This window comes from Eriocheir sinensis, chromosome 48 (genome assembly GCF_024679095.1).
Source record: "Eriocheir sinensis breed Jianghai 21 chromosome 48, ASM2467909v1, whole genome shotgun sequence".
NCBI lineage: Eukaryota > Metazoa > Arthropoda > Malacostraca > Decapoda > Varunidae > Eriocheir > Eriocheir sinensis.
The window spans coordinates 10,805,803-10,826,593 of NC_066556.1; the positions used below are offsets into that span (position 1 = coordinate 10,805,803).

Here is a 20,791-nt window from a genome sequence, read left to right on the forward strand (position 1 = left end):
TAGGGAGTGTTACAGGGGAAGGTGGAGAGTGTTACAGGAGGGGGGAAAGAGGAACCAGGTATGGAGTGTTACAGGAGGAGGGGGAAGAGAAGGAGGCAGGTAGGGAGTGTTACAGGAAGAGGAGGGGGTAGAGGAAGCAGGTAGGGAGTGTTACAGGAGGAGGGGGAAGAGAAGGAGGCAGGTAGGGTTTGTTACAGCTAGGAGAAGAAGGGGGAAGAGGAGGAGGCAGGTAGGGAGTGTTACACGAGGGGGAGGAGGAGGAGGCAGGTAGGGAATGTTACAGGAGAAGGAGGGGGAAGAGGAGGAGGCAGGTATATAGGGAATGTCACAGCAGAGTTATTAAGAAAAGAAAGGGTTGAGTAATGAGTTGAGGTATGTGTGGCCAGTCTGGTATCCGTGCGTAACCAGGGATAGTTTGTAGGTGGTTCATGGGACTGTTACAAGGCTTAGAACCTTAGAGGGGACTGAGGACGAATAGAAGACGAAGGTGGGGGCGTAGGAGTGGGAAGAAGGTATATAGGGTAAGGAAAGATTGAGGCTAGTTTCGAGGTGGTTTACTGGACTGTTACTAGGCTTAGAACCTTAGAGGGGACTGAGGACGAATAGAAGACGAAGGTGGGGGCGTAGGAGTGGGAAGAAGGTATTTAGGGTAAGGAAAGATGGAGACTAGTTTCGAGGTGGTTTACTGGACTGTTACTAGGCATAGGGTAAGGAAAGATGGGACCGGGGATAGTTTCGAGGTGGTTTACTGGACTGTTACTAGGCATAGGGTAAGGAAAGATGGGACCGGGGATAGTTTCGAGGTGGTTTACTGGACTGTTACTAGGCATAGGGTAAGGAAAGATGGGACCGGGGATAGTTTCGAGGTGGTTTACTGGACTGTTACTGGGCATAGGGTAAGGAAAGATGGGACCGGGGATAGTTTCGAGGTGGTTTACTGGACTGTTACTAGGCTCTGAAGGGACTGGGGAGGAAGACAGAAGACAGAGGTGGAGGCGGACCGATGTGAGAAAGGTATACAGGGCAAAGAAGGATGGGAGCTAGTTTCATAGGTGGTTTAATTGACTGGTTTTTTTTTTATTACAGCAAAGGAGACAGTTCAAGGGCGTAAACAAGAATAAAACAATAATGAAAAAAAAAGCCCGATACTTACTGCTCCTGAATAGAGTACGGAGGAGTGGTTCTGAGGGGACTGTGGGGGAAGGTAGAAGAGGTGGGTGGAGGCATAGGAATGGGAGGAAGGTATATAGGATGAGAGAGTGGGGGATTATGAGGACTAGTTCGAGGTGGCTTATTGGAATGTTATTAGGCTCAGAGAGGACTGGGGAAGAAGAGGAGGGAGGAGGAGGAAGGTGGAGGCGTAGGGGTGGGAAGAAGGTAAATAGACTCGTGTTCTCTTTCATGATACAGAAGCCTTGGCAAACTATCACTAAGGCTCATCAAACTACCCATGGAGATACTAACACAACCTCTACGAAAGCCTTATCAAATGTGGGTGTGTAAGCCCCGAAATGTTTGAAAATATAGACCATAGGAAGGAAGGAAGGAAGGAAGGAAGGATGGAAAGGAAGGAAGGAAGGAAAGAAGGAAGAAAGGAAGGAAAGAAGAAATAAAGAAAGAAAGAAAGAAAAGAAGGAAGGAAAGAAAAAAGAAAGAAACGAAGGAAGGAAGGAGGAAGAAAGAAAGAAAGAAAGAAAGAAGGAAGGAAGGAAGGAAGGAAGGGGGAGGGCTAAGGCAGAAGGGGTAGATTCTATTGTGTTCGAGTTTTCGAGTTATTGTGCTGTACAGGTGGGGAGAAACGAAGGGGAGACGTGATACAAGAACCGAGTGCGTGCTGGTGACGGGGAGCGAGGGAAGGTGTGTGTGCTCGAGTGCTGGAGGACTTGGATTAGGGGGGAGAAGGTTGTGAGAAAGGTGAGCGAAGTGCTGGAGATATTGATGAAGAGGAGGAGTGTGGAAGGCGTGCTAAGGGGCTGCAGATGATGATGAAGAGGGGGAGGAGTGTGGGAGGCGTGCTAAAGGGCTGCAGATGTTGATGAAGAGGGGGAGGAGTGTGGGAGGCGTGCTAAAGGGCTGCAGATGTTGATGAAGAGGGGGAGGAGTGTGGGAGGCGTGCTAAAGGGCTGCAGATGATGATGAAGCGGGGGAGGAGTGTGGGAGGCGTGCTAAAGGGCTGTAGATGTTGATGAAGAGGAAGAGGGTTAGAGGTGGTGTGCTGAAGTGCTGAAGAGATTGATGACGAGAAAAAGGAAGAGCAAGTAAACATGGAAGCTTGGAAGAACAGGCAACATAATATATATTGGCTTATAAGAGGGCTGTCTGCTTTAGTGATTTGCACCTTTGCCAGGCCCGATCAGGGAAGTCAATTCGCTCCTGTCCCAACGAAAAATGTTACAAGGATTTTAAAATTAAATTATCCTTTATGCGCTCATGATTATGCAGGAGGGATTGTTGCAGTAGTAGATGACTCGATTTGATACCATTCCCGCCGATGTCTGTACTGCATCGCCTCGCTTGAATCGGTACACTGATTTCTAGCGTTCGTGTTAGTGAGGCTAAAAATATAAATGGATAAAACGACATTATTGAACTTTTTTTCGGATAATCTGTATCAAATCCCTTTCCCCTTCCAAAGTCGTCTCTTTGTCAGTGTAAAGATATTAAATCACTTCAGACGTTCTTGAAGCAGCTGAGTCTTCAATGATGACACCAGTCTCGTGGCGCGTCGCTCTACCCTCGAGTAATACGATTTCCCTCTTGTAACTGGGAGACATAAACTGCACTGCGTATTCCAGTAAGTTCATACCAACGAGATATAAAAAGATAACATTGATCACAACGTCCTACCACTCCATTAATGGCGATAAGGAAGATGAAGAGGAGTTACTGGCGATAAGGAGGGGAAGGAGGAGAGGAAGAGGTGTTGTGATGATGGGGGAGTGGGAGAAAGCCAGGGAGAAAGGTGTGCTAGGGTGAGGAATAAGGGTGAGGGGAGAGGGAACTACGGCGTTGAGGAGTGGGACAAGACTGAGGTAAGGTGCTTGAGGGGTGAGGGGAGAGATGAGAGGAGAAGAGGAGGGGAGGGGAGGAGGCGGGAGTGTACAAGGGTGAGGAGGGGGAACAAGGGAGAGCTAGGGTGAGGGTAGAAATGAGAAGGGAGGGAAGGGAAGGGTGCTTGAGGGGTGAGGGGAGAGGTTAAGGGAGAGAAAAGGGGAGGGGAGTGTACAAGGGTGAGGAGAGGGAACAAGGGAGAGGCAGGGTGAGGGTAGATATTAGAAGGGAGGGAAGGAAAGAGGAGGGAAGGGAAGGGTGCTTGAGGGGTGAGGGGAGAGGTAAAGGGAGAGAAAAGGGGAGGGGAGTGTACAAGGGTGAAGAGAGGGCAGACTGTTAGGGTGCTTGAGGGGTGAATAGGGAAGGGGTGTCACGGGGGAAGGGGAGTGGGAAGAGGGGGTGTTACTGCATGTTGTTATTGATTATTTAACAGCAGTTGGTAGTTCATTGTTCTGGTCGGTCTGTCTGTCTGGGGGATGAGTCTTGGTGTGTGTGTGTGTGTGTGTGTGTGTGTGTGTGTGTGTGTGTGTGTGTGTATGGGTGGGGGGGGGGAGGAGGTTTCTATTCAGTTCATTTCACTCACCCAGAAGCACTCCTTGTTTCACTCCCCCCTCCCACCACCTCCCCTGTTCCACTTACTCGTATTACGTAGATTAGTTTATTTTTCCACCTTTCTCCCCTTCGCCAAACTTCATAATTGCTTTTTTGCATTACAGTTGCTTCCGTGTCTTGCGTGCGTGTGTCTGTCTGTCTTTTATTCCTTTATCCATGGACTATTTTTAACACTTATTCTCATTACGTATATTAGTTTATTTTTTTTCCACCTTCCTTCCCAACTTCATAATACCTTTTTTATTATTACAGTTGCGTCCGTCTGTCTGTCTCCTAAATCGCACTTTCTTATCCCTTTTTCATACAATCACGCTTACTCTTTTTACTTTTTTTGTTTTGTTTACTTTCCAAATTCCTTCTCTTTCCCCAAACTTCATAATTACTTTTTGCATTACAGTTGCGTTCGTGTCTCGCGTGCGTGTGTCTGTCTGTGTCTTTTATCCATTTATTCAACAATTTCACTTACTCGTATTACATATATTAGGGTTTTTTTTCCATCTTCCTTCCTTTCGTCCAGCTTCACAATTACATTTTTTTCTTTATAGTTGAGTCCGTGTCTTGCGTCCGCGTGCCTGTCTCCTAAATCACACTTTCTTATCCCTTTTTTCAACTCCTACACTTCCTAGTTTTATGCATATTAATTTATTTTTCCACCTACCTTCAACTCTTTCAACTTCGTAATTATATACTTTTTGCATTACAGTTGCGTTCGTGTCTTGTGTCCGTCTGTCTGTCTCTTTAAATCCCTCATTCGTCAACTATAAAATATAACACTCGTAATACGTTTCTTTATCCTTCCAATTCATTTTCCTGGTCTGAACGTTGTATGTACTTTCTTATACCTACGTCCGTGTCTCTATCGATGAAGGAGCAAGAAGAAATGAGGAGGAGGAGGAGGAGGAGGAGGAGGAGGAAGCTTACATGAGGTATAGGTGTGTAATAAAGATGGGTAAGAAGCTAATAGAAAAGGGGAAGAGCGGAGGGAGGAAGGGAAGAAAGGAGGGAGGGAGGGAGGGAGGGAAAGAGAGAGGGAGGGAGAGAAGATGAGCAGGGTCACAGGAAGGAAATCCATAAGAAGGGAGGAAAGGAGGGTGGGAAAGGAGATAGGGATGACTGGATGGAGGGAAGGGAGGGCAAGGAATGGAGAGAAGGGAGAGAAAGGGAGGAAACGAGAACCCAAGGTGAGAGAGTAAAATGGGAGACAGATAATACGGAGGAGGAGGAGGAAAGAAACCAGGTAAGAAAGAAGAGGAGGAAAGAGAGGGAGGTATGGAGGAAAAACAAGCAGATGAGGAGGAAGTGGAGAGGTAAAGTGGAGGAAGAGGCAGCCAGGTGTGAAGGGGAGGAAACAGACGGAGAGAAGAGAGAAAAAATGGAGAATGACTGACTGTGTGTGTGTGTGTGTGTGTGTGTGTGTGTGTGTGTGTGTGTGTGCCAGACTAACTGACCTGGAGGTAGCTAAGTGGCGGAACACACAAACCACTTCCTCTCTCCATCTTCTGTTTTTTCCTCCCTCCACCTCCTCTTTATTACCTGTATCTCCACTTCTCTCCTCCCTTCCTTCCCTCTCCATCTCCACCTCTTCTTTTTCTACCTCCCATCCCTCCCTCTATTATTTTTTTATCAACCTTTTCCTCCTTCTTCATCTTCTCTTTTTTTTCCTCCGCCTCTTCTTCATTACCTATATCCTCAATTCCATCTCTGCCTTCTCTCCTTCCATTCCTACCTCTCCCTTTTCCATCTCTTCCCCCCCCTTTTCCATCCCTATCTATCCCTCTTCTATCTCCTTCTCCCCCTCCTATTCTTACTTCTCAACTCTCCATGTCTCAACCTCTTCCATTTTCTATCTCTACCTCTTCCTCTTTCTATCTCTACTTCCTCCTTCAATCTCCACCTCTTCCTCCTTCTATCTTCACCTCAGTTTTCTTCTTAACATTTTTTATTCATATCCTTAACTTGCTCCATCATTTTCCTTGCTCTTTCATCTTCTATCTCTCCTTCTTCCTCCTTCTATCTCCACCGCTTCCTCCTTTTATCCACCTCAACTTTTTCTCTACATCTCTTATCCACTTCCTTAACTTAATCCTTTTCCTAGCGTTTTTTTTTTTTTCATTCCTTCGCCTTATCTTTTATCACTGTTGTTTCTAGTCTTCAGATTTTACACCATTGAGGGATCAGAGAGTATTATTAAAAGTCTTACGTTGCCTAATAATACTAATTCAGTCTTTATGTTACGTCTGTCATTCTTCTTCCTTCCTTCGTTCCTTCTTCAGTTCTTCACGTCACCCCTACCACCACCACCACCACCACCGTGACCACCACCACCACGCCCTTCAGCTACAACTACTACTATTACCATGACTACTATTCCCATCACCACCACCACTCCCACTACCACCACCAAAACCAAAACTACCACTAATACTATCAGTGCCACTCCTTCAAGGGCCTCCTCCTCCTCCTACTCCTCCATTTCCTCATTATTTTTCTTTCCCACTCTCCCGCTTCCTTCTGCACGACCACATGCCGAGCGTGAATGGCCAACGGCACACACACACACACACACACACACCACGAGCTTCATTCAGTCCTGTAAAACAAATATATAACGGCGCGCTGACACACACACACACACACACACACACACACACACACACACACACAAAACGTTAAAAGGACTAAAAAAAATAAAAAAAATCATTCCCTCCCTCCCTCCCTCTTACCCTCCTCTTCATCACCCACTTCCGATTCTCCTGAGAAGTGAGGAAGAAGAGGAGGTGGGGGAGGAGGAGGAAGACGAGCAGCAGGAGGAAGCCATGTGAGACCTTGACCACTTCCTACACACGCATCGCTAAGTTATCCTAGTGCGGGGGCAACACAGTAATCCAAACACATCACCAGAGCCAGGGATGGGCAGGGGTTAACAGCTTGCTGTGGTTGGGACACGGGAGGGAGGGAGGGACGGCAAGGGAGGGCAGGAGAGTAGTAACTGGCTAGCCCCCAGACCCCAGTGAGACCCGCTCTTCGAGACTGACCCAAGCACTGTCCACCACGAGGCCCAGGTCCCAGCAACACAACACTAACATCAGCACACTCACAGCATCCAAAACACGTCTTAATGCGTGGAGACAACACCCCAGACACGTCCAGACTCAGCCACAATAATCACCTTATCACACACACGCCTCCCTTGGTTCAGGGCAGCCGGAGAAACGAGCGACACAACCTCCTCTCACTACGGTCCAGGGATGACTGAGCCCCCATTGTCCCGGGATTCACGATTAGTTTACCTACCGTCAGAGGGTTGCCAGTACAGCCTCACCCACGTCACCCACTCCCTTCGAGGACCCACCCAGGTAGAGGCAATAAACGAACAGGTGATAAGCTAAAGCATGTTGATCTGGGGGCAATAAGAGTGTTTTGATCCGTCCACATCAGTTTTTAAAGCCCCATCTTGGCCCTTTAATTCCTGGAGTGGACGTCAACTTTCTTCTCGTAGAGTTGCTGGTTCGTTTATTTTGTTGGCTGGAGGCGGCCAGCAGCAGCAGCAGGCAAGGGAGAGAAGGCGCGACCCCCAAGGAGAGTCAGGAAGGAGAGAGCAGTCAGTCCAGTCCGAGAGTCAGTCCATCCCAGGGAGGAAACGTTTCAAGGCGACACTAACACACGTCACCTCACACCTGAGACAACCCTAAACCTTGAACATCTACACAAACAAGATAATGGGTGGGGGAAAGCAGCCTGTCAGTAATTCCGTTGGTCCCTGTAATGTGGGCTTCATGCAACTCTTAAACTAATCCTCGTTTGCTAAGAATCACCAACACCAACACGGTATAACCCAACATGTAAACAAAACACGGAATCAAACTAGAGGAGGGGGAGGAGAGGGGAGGAAAGCACGTGTAGAAGTGGGCGGGGCACTCTGGGACGAGGGGAGGGAGGAGGAGGGGAGACGGAGGGGCCACTGAGGCAGCTGGGGTGATCGATATAGCTGTGGGGGTGGAGGAGAGGAGGACAGGGGCGTGGCCAGCTGGGTGAGGGGCGTGGCACCGTGCCAGGATTCCCAAGGATGTCCTGCCCAGGGTCCTGCCTAACCTTACACGACCCTGAACCAACAGACGCGAGGATGGCCAGACTGACGGCGACCTAACCCTGAACACACACAAACACACCGAGAGAGAGAGAGAGAGAGAGAGAGAGAGAGAGAGAGAGAGAGAGAGAGAGAGAGAGAGAGAGAGAGAGAGAGAGAGAGAGAGAGAATTATCCTTCGTCTTCCTCAAGGCTTCTGTAAACCATCGACTTGTATTCTCGCTCACGTTCCTATCCCTGAAGACTTTTCCTTACGTGCGGGTACAATACTGACCACTGAGAGAGAGAGAGAGAGAGAGAGAGAGAGAGAGAGAGAGAGAGAGAGAGAGAGAGAGAGAGAGAGAGAGAGTATGTACGATATGGTAACTTCACACATTTCCTATATTGGTTAACCTTTGTCAGACACGGGAAGGACATGGAAAAAGGAGTGTGTGTGAGTGGGAGAGAGAGTAGGAGTATGAGAGAGAGAGAGAGAGAGAGAGAGAGAGAGAGAGAGAGAGAGAGAGAGAGAGAGAGAGAGAGAGAGAGAGCGTAGGAGGAGGAGGAAGGGGGAGTGTGTGTGGGAGAGAATAGCTTGTAGTTGGATACGTGTAGGATGGTACTGGTGGTGATGATGTGAGCGGTGTGTGTGTGTGTGCGTGTGTGTGTGTGTGTGTGGTGACTAACGCGCTGGCCGCATACGTCATTCCTGTCAACAGTGACGGAATGGGAATCACTCAGACTTGGGAAATACCACCACCACCACCACCACCACAACCGCCTCCATTCCTCTTCTTCCTTCCACTTCCTTCTTTCCACCGCACAAATCCCTCTCCTCTTACAGCTGTGTAGCGTAAGAGGAAGAGGAGGCAATGTTGGTGGTATCCCCTGTCTTCCTTCTCCTCCTCCTCCTCCTCCTCTTACCACGATGCAATTCGCCTCTGGTTTCATGCAAGTTTTCTTTTAGTTACATAATGTGTGTAAAGAAGAAAGGAAGAAGATAATAAAGAAGAAAGTAAAGAAACGATGTAAGGAAGGAATGTAGGTAGGAAGGAAAGAAACTGAGTAAAAAAATAAAGAAAAAGGGAATGAGGGAAGGACAAAAAGGAAGGAAGGGGGAGGGAGGGAGGGAAGCAATGAAGGGGAAAGACGAATGGCAATAAAAGGGGAAAAGGAGGACCAAGAAAAGATAAAAAGTTCTCTCTCTCTCTCTCTCTCTCTCTCTCTCATCTTTATCATCTCTTCCCCATCCACACCCTCTCCTCCATCACCACATCCCTTCACCTCCCCCTCCCTTCCACCAACTCTTCCTCTCCCTTTCTACCCTTCACCTTTCTCTCTCCCTTTTCTTTCTCCTTCCTCTTCTGTCCTTCTCCTTCAACTCTTATCCTCCCCTTCCTCTCCCCTCCTCCTCTTCCCCTTCCCGTTTCTCCTCTTCCCTATCCCCTTCCTCTCTCCTCTCCTTTCCCTTCCACTTCATCCCTCCTCTTCCACTCCTTCTCACCTCCTCTATCTCATTCCCTTTCCCTTCTTCTTATCTCCAACCCCTCCCCTTCATCCCTCCTCCTCGTCTGGCATCACACTCCCGCGCACTTTACCTAATCCCCTCAAATTAATGCCTGGAGGTGAGTCATGAGGTAATCACTAATGGCACTCATGACTCACACACACTCACACACACACAAGGTTACTCGATCCACAGTCTTGCTTTTCTCGTTTCTAAGAATAAGTTGAAGGAGTGGCGAGTGTAGTGAGTATAGAATGAAAACCACAGTCACTCTACACTGCTCTCTCTCTCTCTCTCTCTCACCTCTAATGGCCGACAATAACAACATAATGACATCAAACTACAACGCCATCAACAACAACAACAACGGTACCTTTAGAGCTAAATTTGTACGATCTCTCTTGGGCGGAACATCTTTTTTTTTTTATTCGTGAGTTTTTCCTTATACCGCTTTATCTGTCGTCTGTATCTAGAGCTAAAAAATTGTTTGTTGTCTTTTACCTGGGCATCTGTTTTTTTATGTGAGGATTATTTTTTATAGCCCTTGGTCCTTCTTCTGTATCTAGAGCTAAATCTGTTCCGTCTTGGGGGAAGCATCTTGTTTTCCTTGCGGGGGATTAATTTATTGTCCATGATCTGTAATTCGCATCTTAAAACAGTAATATCATCGACACTTATCACCTCCTTGCGAGATCATCACCTACAACTACACAGTCACATCTCTAGGCTGAATATGTGGGGAGCTTGTTTTCTTCTGGTAGGATTTTTTTATTGTTCTTAATCTTTCTTCTGTATCTTAAGACAACAACAGTAACATCATCAAAGCTAATCACCTCCCAACGGGGATACATTACTACCGTTCCTATGGTTAATTGAACTACTATTTCGCGTGACTAAATCTTGCCTACCGTACTGTACATATTCCATTCAGCAACAAGCACTGAGCCTCACATTCTGTCAAACTATATGTATTTACTTTAGGGGCGTACGTACACTGATAAATCTTGCCATAATTTTCTTCAAGTGGGCAGGTGACGCAGCGTTCCCCAGGTTGTGAGTTCGCACTCCAGACCTCAGCTTTCTACTTATAATTGGTGTTCAGATCAATAATTATAGCAAGTTACACTAAGGCGGGGTTCCCACTATTCCGTTTTCACGGATCCGTCGACCAACAGTGACGCCATCAACGAAACTCGGGCCCCGCGCGGAGCCCGTCCAGAGATGAACTATGTTAACTTTTGGATCCGAGGTTGGGGTGGTGGTGCCAGTCCAGTGATGTTAAATATTCTACATATCATGAAAATATAAAAGAGAAGTACTTAGCTACAAAATAGCATATACAAGAAGTCGTGGTTAATGCTGTTCATATGTTTGTCAACAAATGATGAGCGATGGACTGAGAGAGTGGACCATCCGTGCCGAGCGGCCGCTGTTTCGCTGACGTTATTTTGACGTCATTAACGTCGATGGATCCGTCAAAACGGAATAGTGGGAACCCCGCCTAAGTATTTCCCTACAAATTTTATTCCGAAATACAGTAACGTGAGCCAACCATACGAAGACACCTCCGGAGATAAACTGTCCCTTTTTTCTGACATCAATTCTAAAAGAATAAAAATAAATCTGTTCTCTGTGTGGACGCAGCAAGGTGAGGGAATATTTTTTTCTGCTATCGGTGTTAAGCTCTTGACGTGTTTACTTTGCACACACACACACACACACACACACACACACACACACACAAACACACGACAAATAAGGAAGATTTTGTCATGACAGAATCTCTATCAGCCTCTGACCACAACAAACAGACACACAGCAACAAACAAACAATGGCAATGGTAACGCTGATAAGCCTACGACCTTTACCATATAACGAAAGAAGGCGAAAACACTACGTAAGAGAGAGAGAGAGAGAGAGAGAGAGAGAGAGAGAGAGAGAGAGAGAGAGAGAGAGAGAGAGAGAGAGAGAGAGAGAGGGGAGGGGGGAGACTTTACACACGCACGTCCACCTCCCTATATTGGCTCTCCCCTCCCCTCCTCTACACACACACACACACACACGGGCATCACCACCGTTAGGCGTCACCAGTGCGTCATCAGTGTAAACAGACAAACAGCCTCATCCGTACCGTTCCCACGTCGACCATCTCATCATCGGCGTGACGTGAAGACCGTGACCTACACACACACACACACACAACACATTGGGTGGTGATGTTCTCTCTCTCTCTCTCTCTCTCTCTCACGGTCGCTTACTCATCTTACTATAAATTATTCTGATGCCTTCCTCACTGTACGGGACATTGTGCCGAGTGCTTGCTGGCCACCTAGTTTTTTTTTACGTTTAAGTAATGCTTAAAAGCGATGCGCAACTTTTATTTCTCTCTCCAGCGCAATTGTTCGTTTGTTTGTTTATAGTGATTTAGGGTATCAAGTGGGCACTCGTCTTTGTTATCATTACTTTTAGTGCTTTTTTGTGCGCGAGAGAGAGAGAGAGAGAGAGAGAGAGAGAGAGAGAGAGAGAGAGAGAGAGAGACGCCCGTTATATATTTAAGTGTAATTTTAGGCTGTATTTCCGTTTTTCTCTCACTTGTCTTGAAATAAATTACTTCCTTCATGAGATTACTCCCTCATTATTATTTTCACGCCCAACTGTCATGATTTTCCTTGTGATTATATTAAGTTTACGAAGATAAAGACAAAAAACAATTCATTGAGGTTCTCCACAGACCGTAAATTCACGTGATAAAGGATTTGACGCCCTAGTACACACAGGTTCCTATTCAGTATACATAAGTCGTATTCTCCAGCTTTCCCTTTTGATAACGAGTCAAGTTCACGGGGTAAAAGCTTTCACAACAATGCTTGTCGACACAGGACGTAAACAAGAGTGTGGCGCAGGTTTTCACGCCTTATCGCGGCGCGGGTGTGGCGGCGGATGTTGTCAAGGTGAGACGCGGCGCACCGCAGACGAGACGACGGGATGCTGCCGCCCGTCACGCTGGGGCCGGCGAGACACGGAGCGACAAACACACACACACACACACACACACACACTATCAGAATTGTTGGACGTCACCTGACTAATCTTTGATTTGACTAATTCAGTTTCCTGTGTAAAATATCAACATAACGAATGTTTATTTGAATCTCTTGTTTAATGTGTGAAAATATATTTCAGTGTCTTGAAAGAATTTATTCATACTCTTTGCGTAAGTGAAATTGTAAACATTTTGTGACAGTTGAGGCACGAGAACAAGTAATTCACTGTAATAAATAAACTGTTGACTAATCCCTCGTCACTCATGCCAAACAACACAGCCACTGCCTGCCATTGACCATCTGACAGACAGTCAAGTTATTTTGTTGGCTGCATCCGGTTCCTCTCTGCCAGTATGATTAATAATTAAAGACAACCTCCACCAAACAAGAAGCAATCACATGCAACAGAAGGGGAGGGGAATGGAAGGAGCAGACTAATCTACTTAATCACAAGGGGGAAAGGGGAGAGGAAGCAGTTTATGGAAGCACCTTCCCACAGGCATACAAAACAGGCATGTCATGGTTACAGAAGAACTCAGAGACATTGTCATGCAGCTTTATTATTTCTTTATCAACTACAACAAATACAATTACTACAGGCAAGACATTTAAAGCCACACATACACATATAAGAATGCCCCAGTGATAATGTTGGGGATGCATTTTGAACCAGGAAGTTTACCACATTTCAGGCATTAGAGTAGGCCTATATGTTACTCATCACTTTTCATCAGCTACATGTTATGATTCTGGCATCAGGGTTATCATTTTTATTTGAAATATGATGAACAGTCATGCATTATGTATGGATGTCTGACTATTATCCTAATTATTATATTGAAATTATTATTACTAGAGGTTTTCATTTTATTGCAAAATGTCTTAAAGGACAGTCAAAAAAATTACAGAAAACAAAAAGTGCCTGAAGAAGATCTCAACATTTAAGTTTAACAGTGAGTTTTTGACTAAAAGGCTACAAGTATGCATGTGGATAATGTATGAGGTGGGTGGAATGTATGATGTGCATTGGCTAACATATATAAGACCAAGCAGAGAGTGCAAGAAGCCACGGAACATACTCACCCATCGTGGCAGGTGAGGTGGTGCCTGTGGCATTGACGTCAAGAGAGCAGGAGCCTATACTATCGACGGAGGTGGTCTGTGTGTGGAGTGACTGGGACATTTGAGGTGGGAGTGATGAGAGCGGGAGTGGCGATGGGGGTGGTGGGTGGGGTGGCAGCCCTGGGTCAGCCGTCCACCCCACTCTGGTGTGGGCGCGGGTGGGCAAGTTAAGTGTGTGAGGTCGCTGGACTGTGACTGTGGGCCGGGTGCTGTCAGGGGTTAGGTTAAGTTAGTATATAAGTAGCCTCAGCCTCTGCCAAGCCTCCCACCACCTCATATTGCTAAACACCGGTTATCTATCAGGTTGAACCCCATTAGTACAAGTCTGGGACCATGCCTGGTCTGAGTTACTAGAATGCCTTAGCCCCAAAGGTTAGTCAATTAAAAGATAAAATATGCATGTTAAGCACCTGTACAGGAGCTCTGCACATTCATTATCAAGATCAAGATCAAGATGAAGTATACAGAATTATTTTGTTCTGGCATCTTATTAAAAGTGCTCCTACTAAAGAGTTTGAGGTTCAACCTGTATACTCTGTTCACTTACACGAGAAAAACTAGATTTTATAGTGTAATGAGACAAAAAATGCCGGTTCATTCCAACACAATTACTGAAGAAAAATTGTAATCCCTTTTTATATGTAACGAAAAAGAACCCATTACTATGACTGAATCCCAACCTGCACAACAACTGCAAGTCTTAGTAATGTAATGTGATTTAATGAATAATACTGTGATGTACTGCAAAATTTAACTGGTAGCTACTTAAATGAGGGACTTGGGCCAGCGACATCATCTTAGGAGAATGAACAGAGTATATGTATATATGCATGATTATCATTATATTATCATTACTGGTTAAGGCAGCCTTTTTATTAATAATATCATAATTTATTTTGTGATCTTTTGCTCTGGTTAAAATTAACTATAGACCTGGTAAAATATTTTTTTAGATAAGCTGAAAAGAGACAGCCCACTACAGTAATAACTTTCACCTCAACAATATGAAGTCTTGTAAGTTTGTACATACAAATATGTTTCCCTCATTAATTTTGTTCTTGCAGTACTAAATATAGCAAAGCATTTTCAGTTTAAAAATAAGTATATGCAATCACAGGCTTTCCCAAAGCTGTAATTAAGACTGTCACTAAGTTAAATACCTAAAACATATTTAGTAACTAATTATTTTCAAATTGTTTTGATAGGTTGTATGCAAATGGTAAGGCTATTATAATGTACTGAAATTAATGAAGAGAAGATGTAATTCTTTGTTTCATCAGTATGTTAAGAGATGAGTAGCACATCTTAGTCCAATAAGAGGAAAAATCAAAATTCCAGTTTTAATGAATTTCTCAGGAGTCAGGAGTAAAGGCCCTTGACCCCACTGCCAAGGTAATCTTGAGGGGGCACGCCGCCCCCGGGCCCGAGACACAGCCAGCACTTAGGGGCCATGCAGGCAGCCGCGGCAATGGCCTGGGCCACGGGGGCACCAGCTGTACCGTTATCTGTCATGCTAAACAACTTGTTGCTCACACCGTCACCACCACAGCCGCCCACCAACACACCTGGGGCGGGTGACAGCCAGGACCTACGTTCGCAGAGCCACAGAGACCATGGAAACAGTAGCCAAGACACTCCCCGCGACGTGACTGCCTTCCCGAGACTTGGTGAAACGCGTAAATGTCATTTCCGGGAGGGCGCGGAAGGGGCGGCGGGACGGAGGCTGGGCGGACACCTTCACCCTCTCTCCAACCCTTCCCCCCACGGCCACGGCGCCCACGCCTGCACCGCGGCGTCACACTCACCTGTCAGGCACGGCGGACGCCCCAGGAGGTGAGGGAGTGGCTGCAGGGGCGGGAAAATGCAGCACGTGTGGAGCCCCCGGGATGTCAACAAGACCACCATCGATCGGCCGCCGGTGCTGCCCCCTCCCGGCGGCACCCAGGCCCGCCTCTTTTGACTTGCCTCTACCTACTTGGGGACGTTTTTCCCTTATATTTGTCCTTATTTATGGCGCAGTCATCATATCTTGGTACTTTCGTGTATGGGTCTTCAAATTTTCCCTGTTCACGATGCTCCACCTTCCCCCTCCACCCATGACCCGCCACTTTTGACTTGCCTGAGCTCTTTTTTCGGCCAATTTTTTCCCTGTATGTTTCTATTTATGGCATACTCATCAAATCTAGATAGTTTCGTGGTTCTTCGTATTTTCCATGATGCACCACCCCCCTCTTTCACCTTAAACCCGTCTTTTTTTCTTTTTTCTTTTTTACTTTTCACACTATTTTGGACCATTTTTTGCCTGTATATGTTCCTAGGTAATGCATAATCCTCTGATCTGTATAGGAAATCTCGTGTACTGGTCTCTGCACTTGCTCTTTCCATCGTATCCTTTCCACCTTTTCTCTCCACCTCAAACCCATAGACCCTCGACTTGTTTTACATTACTTTTCAGCTGTTTCATGCCTGCAGGTGTTCATAGGCCGAACATAATCCTCAAATCTAAGTAGCTTCACGTTGAGGTCCTCACATTTTCCTTTTCTTATCTCTCCACCCGCCTCTCCACCTCTCCATCCACCGCTGAATTGTTTAAAATATTCTTTATATATTCTCTACTATCTTGGGAGTATCTGCTTCGGGTCATTACACCTGGGCCGTGTGTATGTGTTCTAAGACAAAGGTGAATGATTAAGCATTTATGTGAAAAAACTGACCGACGGTAATGTTACAACGTACAAGGATTTTGGAGAATGTGTTTACAAAGAGGCCAGGGAAATACCGTTGAAAGCTCCAGAGAAAGGTAAAATTGATCGTGGACGGATATGACAGATGGTTAATGGAACAATTTTCAGGAGATGCATAGCGAAGGCTGACTTGCCTCCTGCAGACTCCTTATATCTCTCCTATCCTCTTGTGTCCTTGTCACTAGCTGAAGGCGGCAGGTATGTGGGATGGAGCCATATTTTCACACTACACACCATATATAGATGCATAGAAGCGTCAATACCTGAGTGACCTTGCTCTTAAGGTTATTGTGATTTATATGAGAATTTGGAGTAATATTTATGTGGTGGAGAAATGAATCATTATTCCAGATTATTAGAACTTGTTTGTTTACCACCACGAACAGGATGTGTGTGTGTTTGTGTGTGTGTGTGTGTGTGTGTGTGTGTGTGTGTGTGTGTGTGTGTGTGTGTGTGTGTGTGTGTGTGTGTGTGTGTGTCAGTAAGTCTGTCATATTACTAATTCAGTGAGGTGAATTATGTATTAACTAGCACACTTATTTCTTCTTCGAAATTTCGTCTGCATTCCGGTTCTATTGATTCACGTCTTTCATTTTTTTCTTTCTTTTTCGTTCCTTTTTTTACTCCTATATCTCGTCGGATAGGTTGTACCCACGCAAGTTATAGCCTACACAAGAATCGTATCTACACCAACAGGCAGAGAAAAAAATAATAATCATCATCATAAGAAAAAGGAGGAGGTATACACCCAAACAGGAATTTATACCCACATAAAAGATGGACTATGGCCAGTCTCTCTCTCACACACACACACACACACACACACACACACACACACACACACACACACACACACACACACACACACACACAGCAGTAAATATTATCCCCAAGGTTTATAATTTGCATGATGAAGCTGAGCTAAGATACGGGACATCAGAACTCGGCTCAATTTTAAAAAATAACCATGATTAAGAACATCACACACACACACACACACACACACACACACACACACACACACACACACACACACACACACACACACACACACACACACACACACACACACACACACCTTGGGTTCACCCGGGGGGGTGGGGAGCAGTTGAAAGGGTCACTCACCTGTTACTGATAGAGGAGAGGGTGGTGCTCACATCCCCCTGAGGACGAGAATCGACCTGCCGGTGAATAAAAGATACAAACCATTACACAACATGCAAGAGACTACGTGGAAAGGAAGAAAAAAATGTCAGGTATTATAGGAAATCGTTAGAGAAATGTAGGAAAAGCAGGGAAGGTATTAAGAAGTATTATAATGTGAATTTGCTAACATCCTCACCATTTAAGACTCGTGTTGTAAAAGAAAAATGTTAAAAGTAGCATAGGGAATCACTGAAAGAAGCAGGAACGGTACGAAGGTATTAGGTCTTAGGAAAACAAAATAATTAAGAGGAAAGTGTTAAAAGATGTTATTGGAATCCCTGAAAGAAACGTGGAGATAATGCAGGGACGGTGACAAAGGTATTATCTCCCTAACCGTCACAAGACCATCCGTATCAGTCATCCATCAGAAGACCAAGAGGAGGGGTGCTACAAGGCAATCCCTCCGAACTGTACTCAACTGAACTGATCTCGCAGGAAGGTGGACTGTCGAATATTCACCATAGTATGAGACGAAATAAGATGAAAATGTTTAATATACCACTGAAATCACTGAAAGAAACGTGAAGAGAAAGCAGAGACGGCATGAAGGTATTAGCTCGCATGAATACAAGAAAAAAAGTGGAAAGTGTTAACGAAATCATTGAAAGCCCGGACAGAAACGTGAAGAGAAAGCAGGGACGGCACAAAGGGATTATCTCGCAGGAATACAAGAAAATTAAGAGAAAGAAAAGTGTTACCGAGAGAGAGAGAGAGAGAGAGAGAGAGAGAGAGAGAGAGAGAGAGAGAGAGAGAGAGAGAGAGAGCAGGGGTGGTACAAAAGTTTCAAGTCTCAGGTATGTGGACTTTCGAACATCCTGCACGCCTTCTCTTTTGTCCTCCTCCCCCAACCCCCAGCTCGGGACCTGTTTTCCATCCCTCCGTCTGCGTGCCCAGCTCAAGCCTCCCCCGCCAGCCCCGCCCCGCCCCGCCGCGCCCCCACCTTCCTCCCCAACTGGCCTGACCACTGCTGAGCCCAGTATCTTCCTCACCTCACATTTATTATTACACAGGTGCTTCGGCCTCACGACAGGAAAGAGCAGATGAAGGTCGAGGGAATTCACATTTTCACAACGGCTTTCTTTTTTTTTTTTATTTACGTTCCTTTCTTTCGCTTTGATCGTCACAAACCTTTACTTTTCTTTTGAGATCTAAATCGCTCAGAAAGGATCTATCTTTATCTTAAAATATCACATACTTTTACTTGTCTTTTCCTCTGATGCTTAAGGCTCTCTGCAATGACATTTCTATATATCTTTCTCATTATCTATCACATCCTTTTACCTGTCTCATCTCCTGATGCATAAAGCGCTCAGGAAGGATCCATCCCTATTTCTCCCTTTAATCGTCACATACTATTACTTCCTTTTTCATCTGTAAACTAAAACGTTCAGGAATGATGCCTCTATTTTTGTCTTTAATCGTCACATACTTTTAATGCTCTTTTCTCCTGAAGCATATAAAGCGTTCAGGAAATTCTCTCTCTCTCTCTCTCTCTCTCTCTCTCTCTCTCTCTCTATATATATATATATATATATATATATATATATATATATATATATATATATATATATATATATATATATATATATATATATATATATATATATATATATATATCTATCTATCTATCTATATATATATAATCTTGTATCTTAATCTTTCTCCTTAATCTTCATCAAACTTTTACTTCTCTTTTTCTCGGAAGCGTAAAGCGTTCAGGAATGCATAACTAATGGCGTTCAAGTCCTGACAAGACTCTCTCACGCCAAGAAAACGAGAATGAATTAATGAAGTGTGATGAGAAGATGATTTATCGCAACAGTAATACAATGTCGGTTTAATTAGAGGTCTCGTAATGAGGTATACATTCTATTATTTTTTTTCTTGCATTGTGTGGCGACGGCGGAGATCGTTCCAGTTAATTGCGACATCCGTGTGTGTGTTGTTAGGCGTTGGTGTTGCTGTGTCTTCATTAAAATTGCGATGACATTCACGGACTTCGGGATAGACATGTCGCTTCCTACTCCTGCTACACCGTTTCCTCCTTTTCTCTTTTGTTTTTGTTCTTGTTATTCTTTACGTTGTTGTTGTTGTTGTTGTTGTTGTTGTTGTTGTTGTTGTTGTTCTTCTTCTTCTTCCTCTTCTTCTTCTTTTTCTTTTTCTTTTTCTTCTCCATCTTCTTTTTCCTCTTTTACTTCTTCGTCATCATCGTCATCATCATCATCATCATCATCATCATCATCATCATCATCTCCTTGTTCTTGTTCTTTTCTGCTTCTACTACTTCTGCATCCTCCTCCCACTCCTCGTCCTCTTATTCTCCAGTCTCCTTTTCCTCCTCCTCCTCCTCTTTCAGGTATTATTGTGCTGTGCTTGTCGGGTCGTGGCCTGCGTGGGTGCTTCATCTGCTTCTTTTTTTCTTGTTCTTGTTCTTCTGCATCCTCCTCCTTCTACTCGTCCCCGAATACTCCCGCCCTCCTTTTCCTGCTCCTACTGCTCCTCCTCCTCCTTCAGGTAGGCTATTATTGTGTTGTGCTTGTCGTGTTGTGGTCAGCGTGGGTGGGGGCGTGGCGCCGCTAGCCTCGCATGACGTCAGGGCGTGTGTGGGGGTGTTGCGGCGGCCGGCAGCTGTTTGGCTTCCCTCGAAGGTAAAGTTCGCTAGTGTTTGTCAAGGTGCGAGTCTCAGCTTCATGACGATATAGCCTCTCGCAGGGAAAAGGCTTCTTCTATTCTATTTGCCAAGGTGCGAGTCTCAGCTTCATGACGATATAGCCTCTCGCAGGGAAAAGGCTCCTTCTATTCTATTCGCCAAGGTGCGAGTCTCAGCTTCATGACGATATAGCCTCTCGCAGGGAAAAGGCTCCTTCTATTATATTCCCTTTTAGTTCTATTACAGATGAGGTATGGTAAGGTATGCGGTGAGGCCAAGGCTTACTATCATTATTATCATTATCATTCTTGCTGTAAATGACATTGAGCAAAGGCTATAAATAAACACAAAAGAGATGACTCTTACTTTCTGTTTCTACGGAGGGAATATGACTTGCTTTGATGCTCCATTACATCATATTATTATTATCGTCATTACCTTTATCATCATCGCTGTTATTACGGTACAAGACACGGAGCAAGGGCATAAACAAACATATATATAAAAAGTGCCTGCAACTTCCTGTTCCTAAGAATTGAATAGAAACTGTATTCATCCTCCATTACATTCATATATTCATTAACTTCCACGCGTTGCCTTGGAGTTTCAATTCGCTTCATAGTTGATCAAGGTGACGGGCGGGCCTGTCCTCCTTCCCCCTCCCCCTCTCTCACTCTCTCTCCTTTCCCTCGAGAGTTCAAGGCTGGGCCCTCCCTCCCTCACAGGTCTGCGTGGGTTGTGTTTTTATGCATAGGCCCAGACTGGCTTCCTGAACTTGAATGAATCTGC

At 45.2% G+C, this 20,791-nt stretch overlaps 1 protein-coding gene across 5 annotated transcripts in view; it reads right to left on the bottom strand.

Moving 5' to 3' along the window:
- LOC126981580 (uncharacterized) overlaps positions 1–20,791 on the bottom strand; it is a 77,577-nt gene that overhangs the window by 22,584 nt on the left and 34,202 nt on the right. For all 5 annotated transcript variants that reach the window (XM_050832990.1, XM_050832988.1, XM_050832989.1 and 2 more), the window contains 2 exons: positions 17,272–17,327; positions 13,364–13,611 (listed from right to left, as the gene is read on the bottom strand). In XM_050832990.1, coding sequence (XP_050688947.1) covers positions 13,364–13,611; positions 17,272–17,327 — 304 coding nt within the window. The remainder of the gene's footprint in view (positions 1–13,363; positions 13,612–17,271; positions 17,328–20,791) is intronic.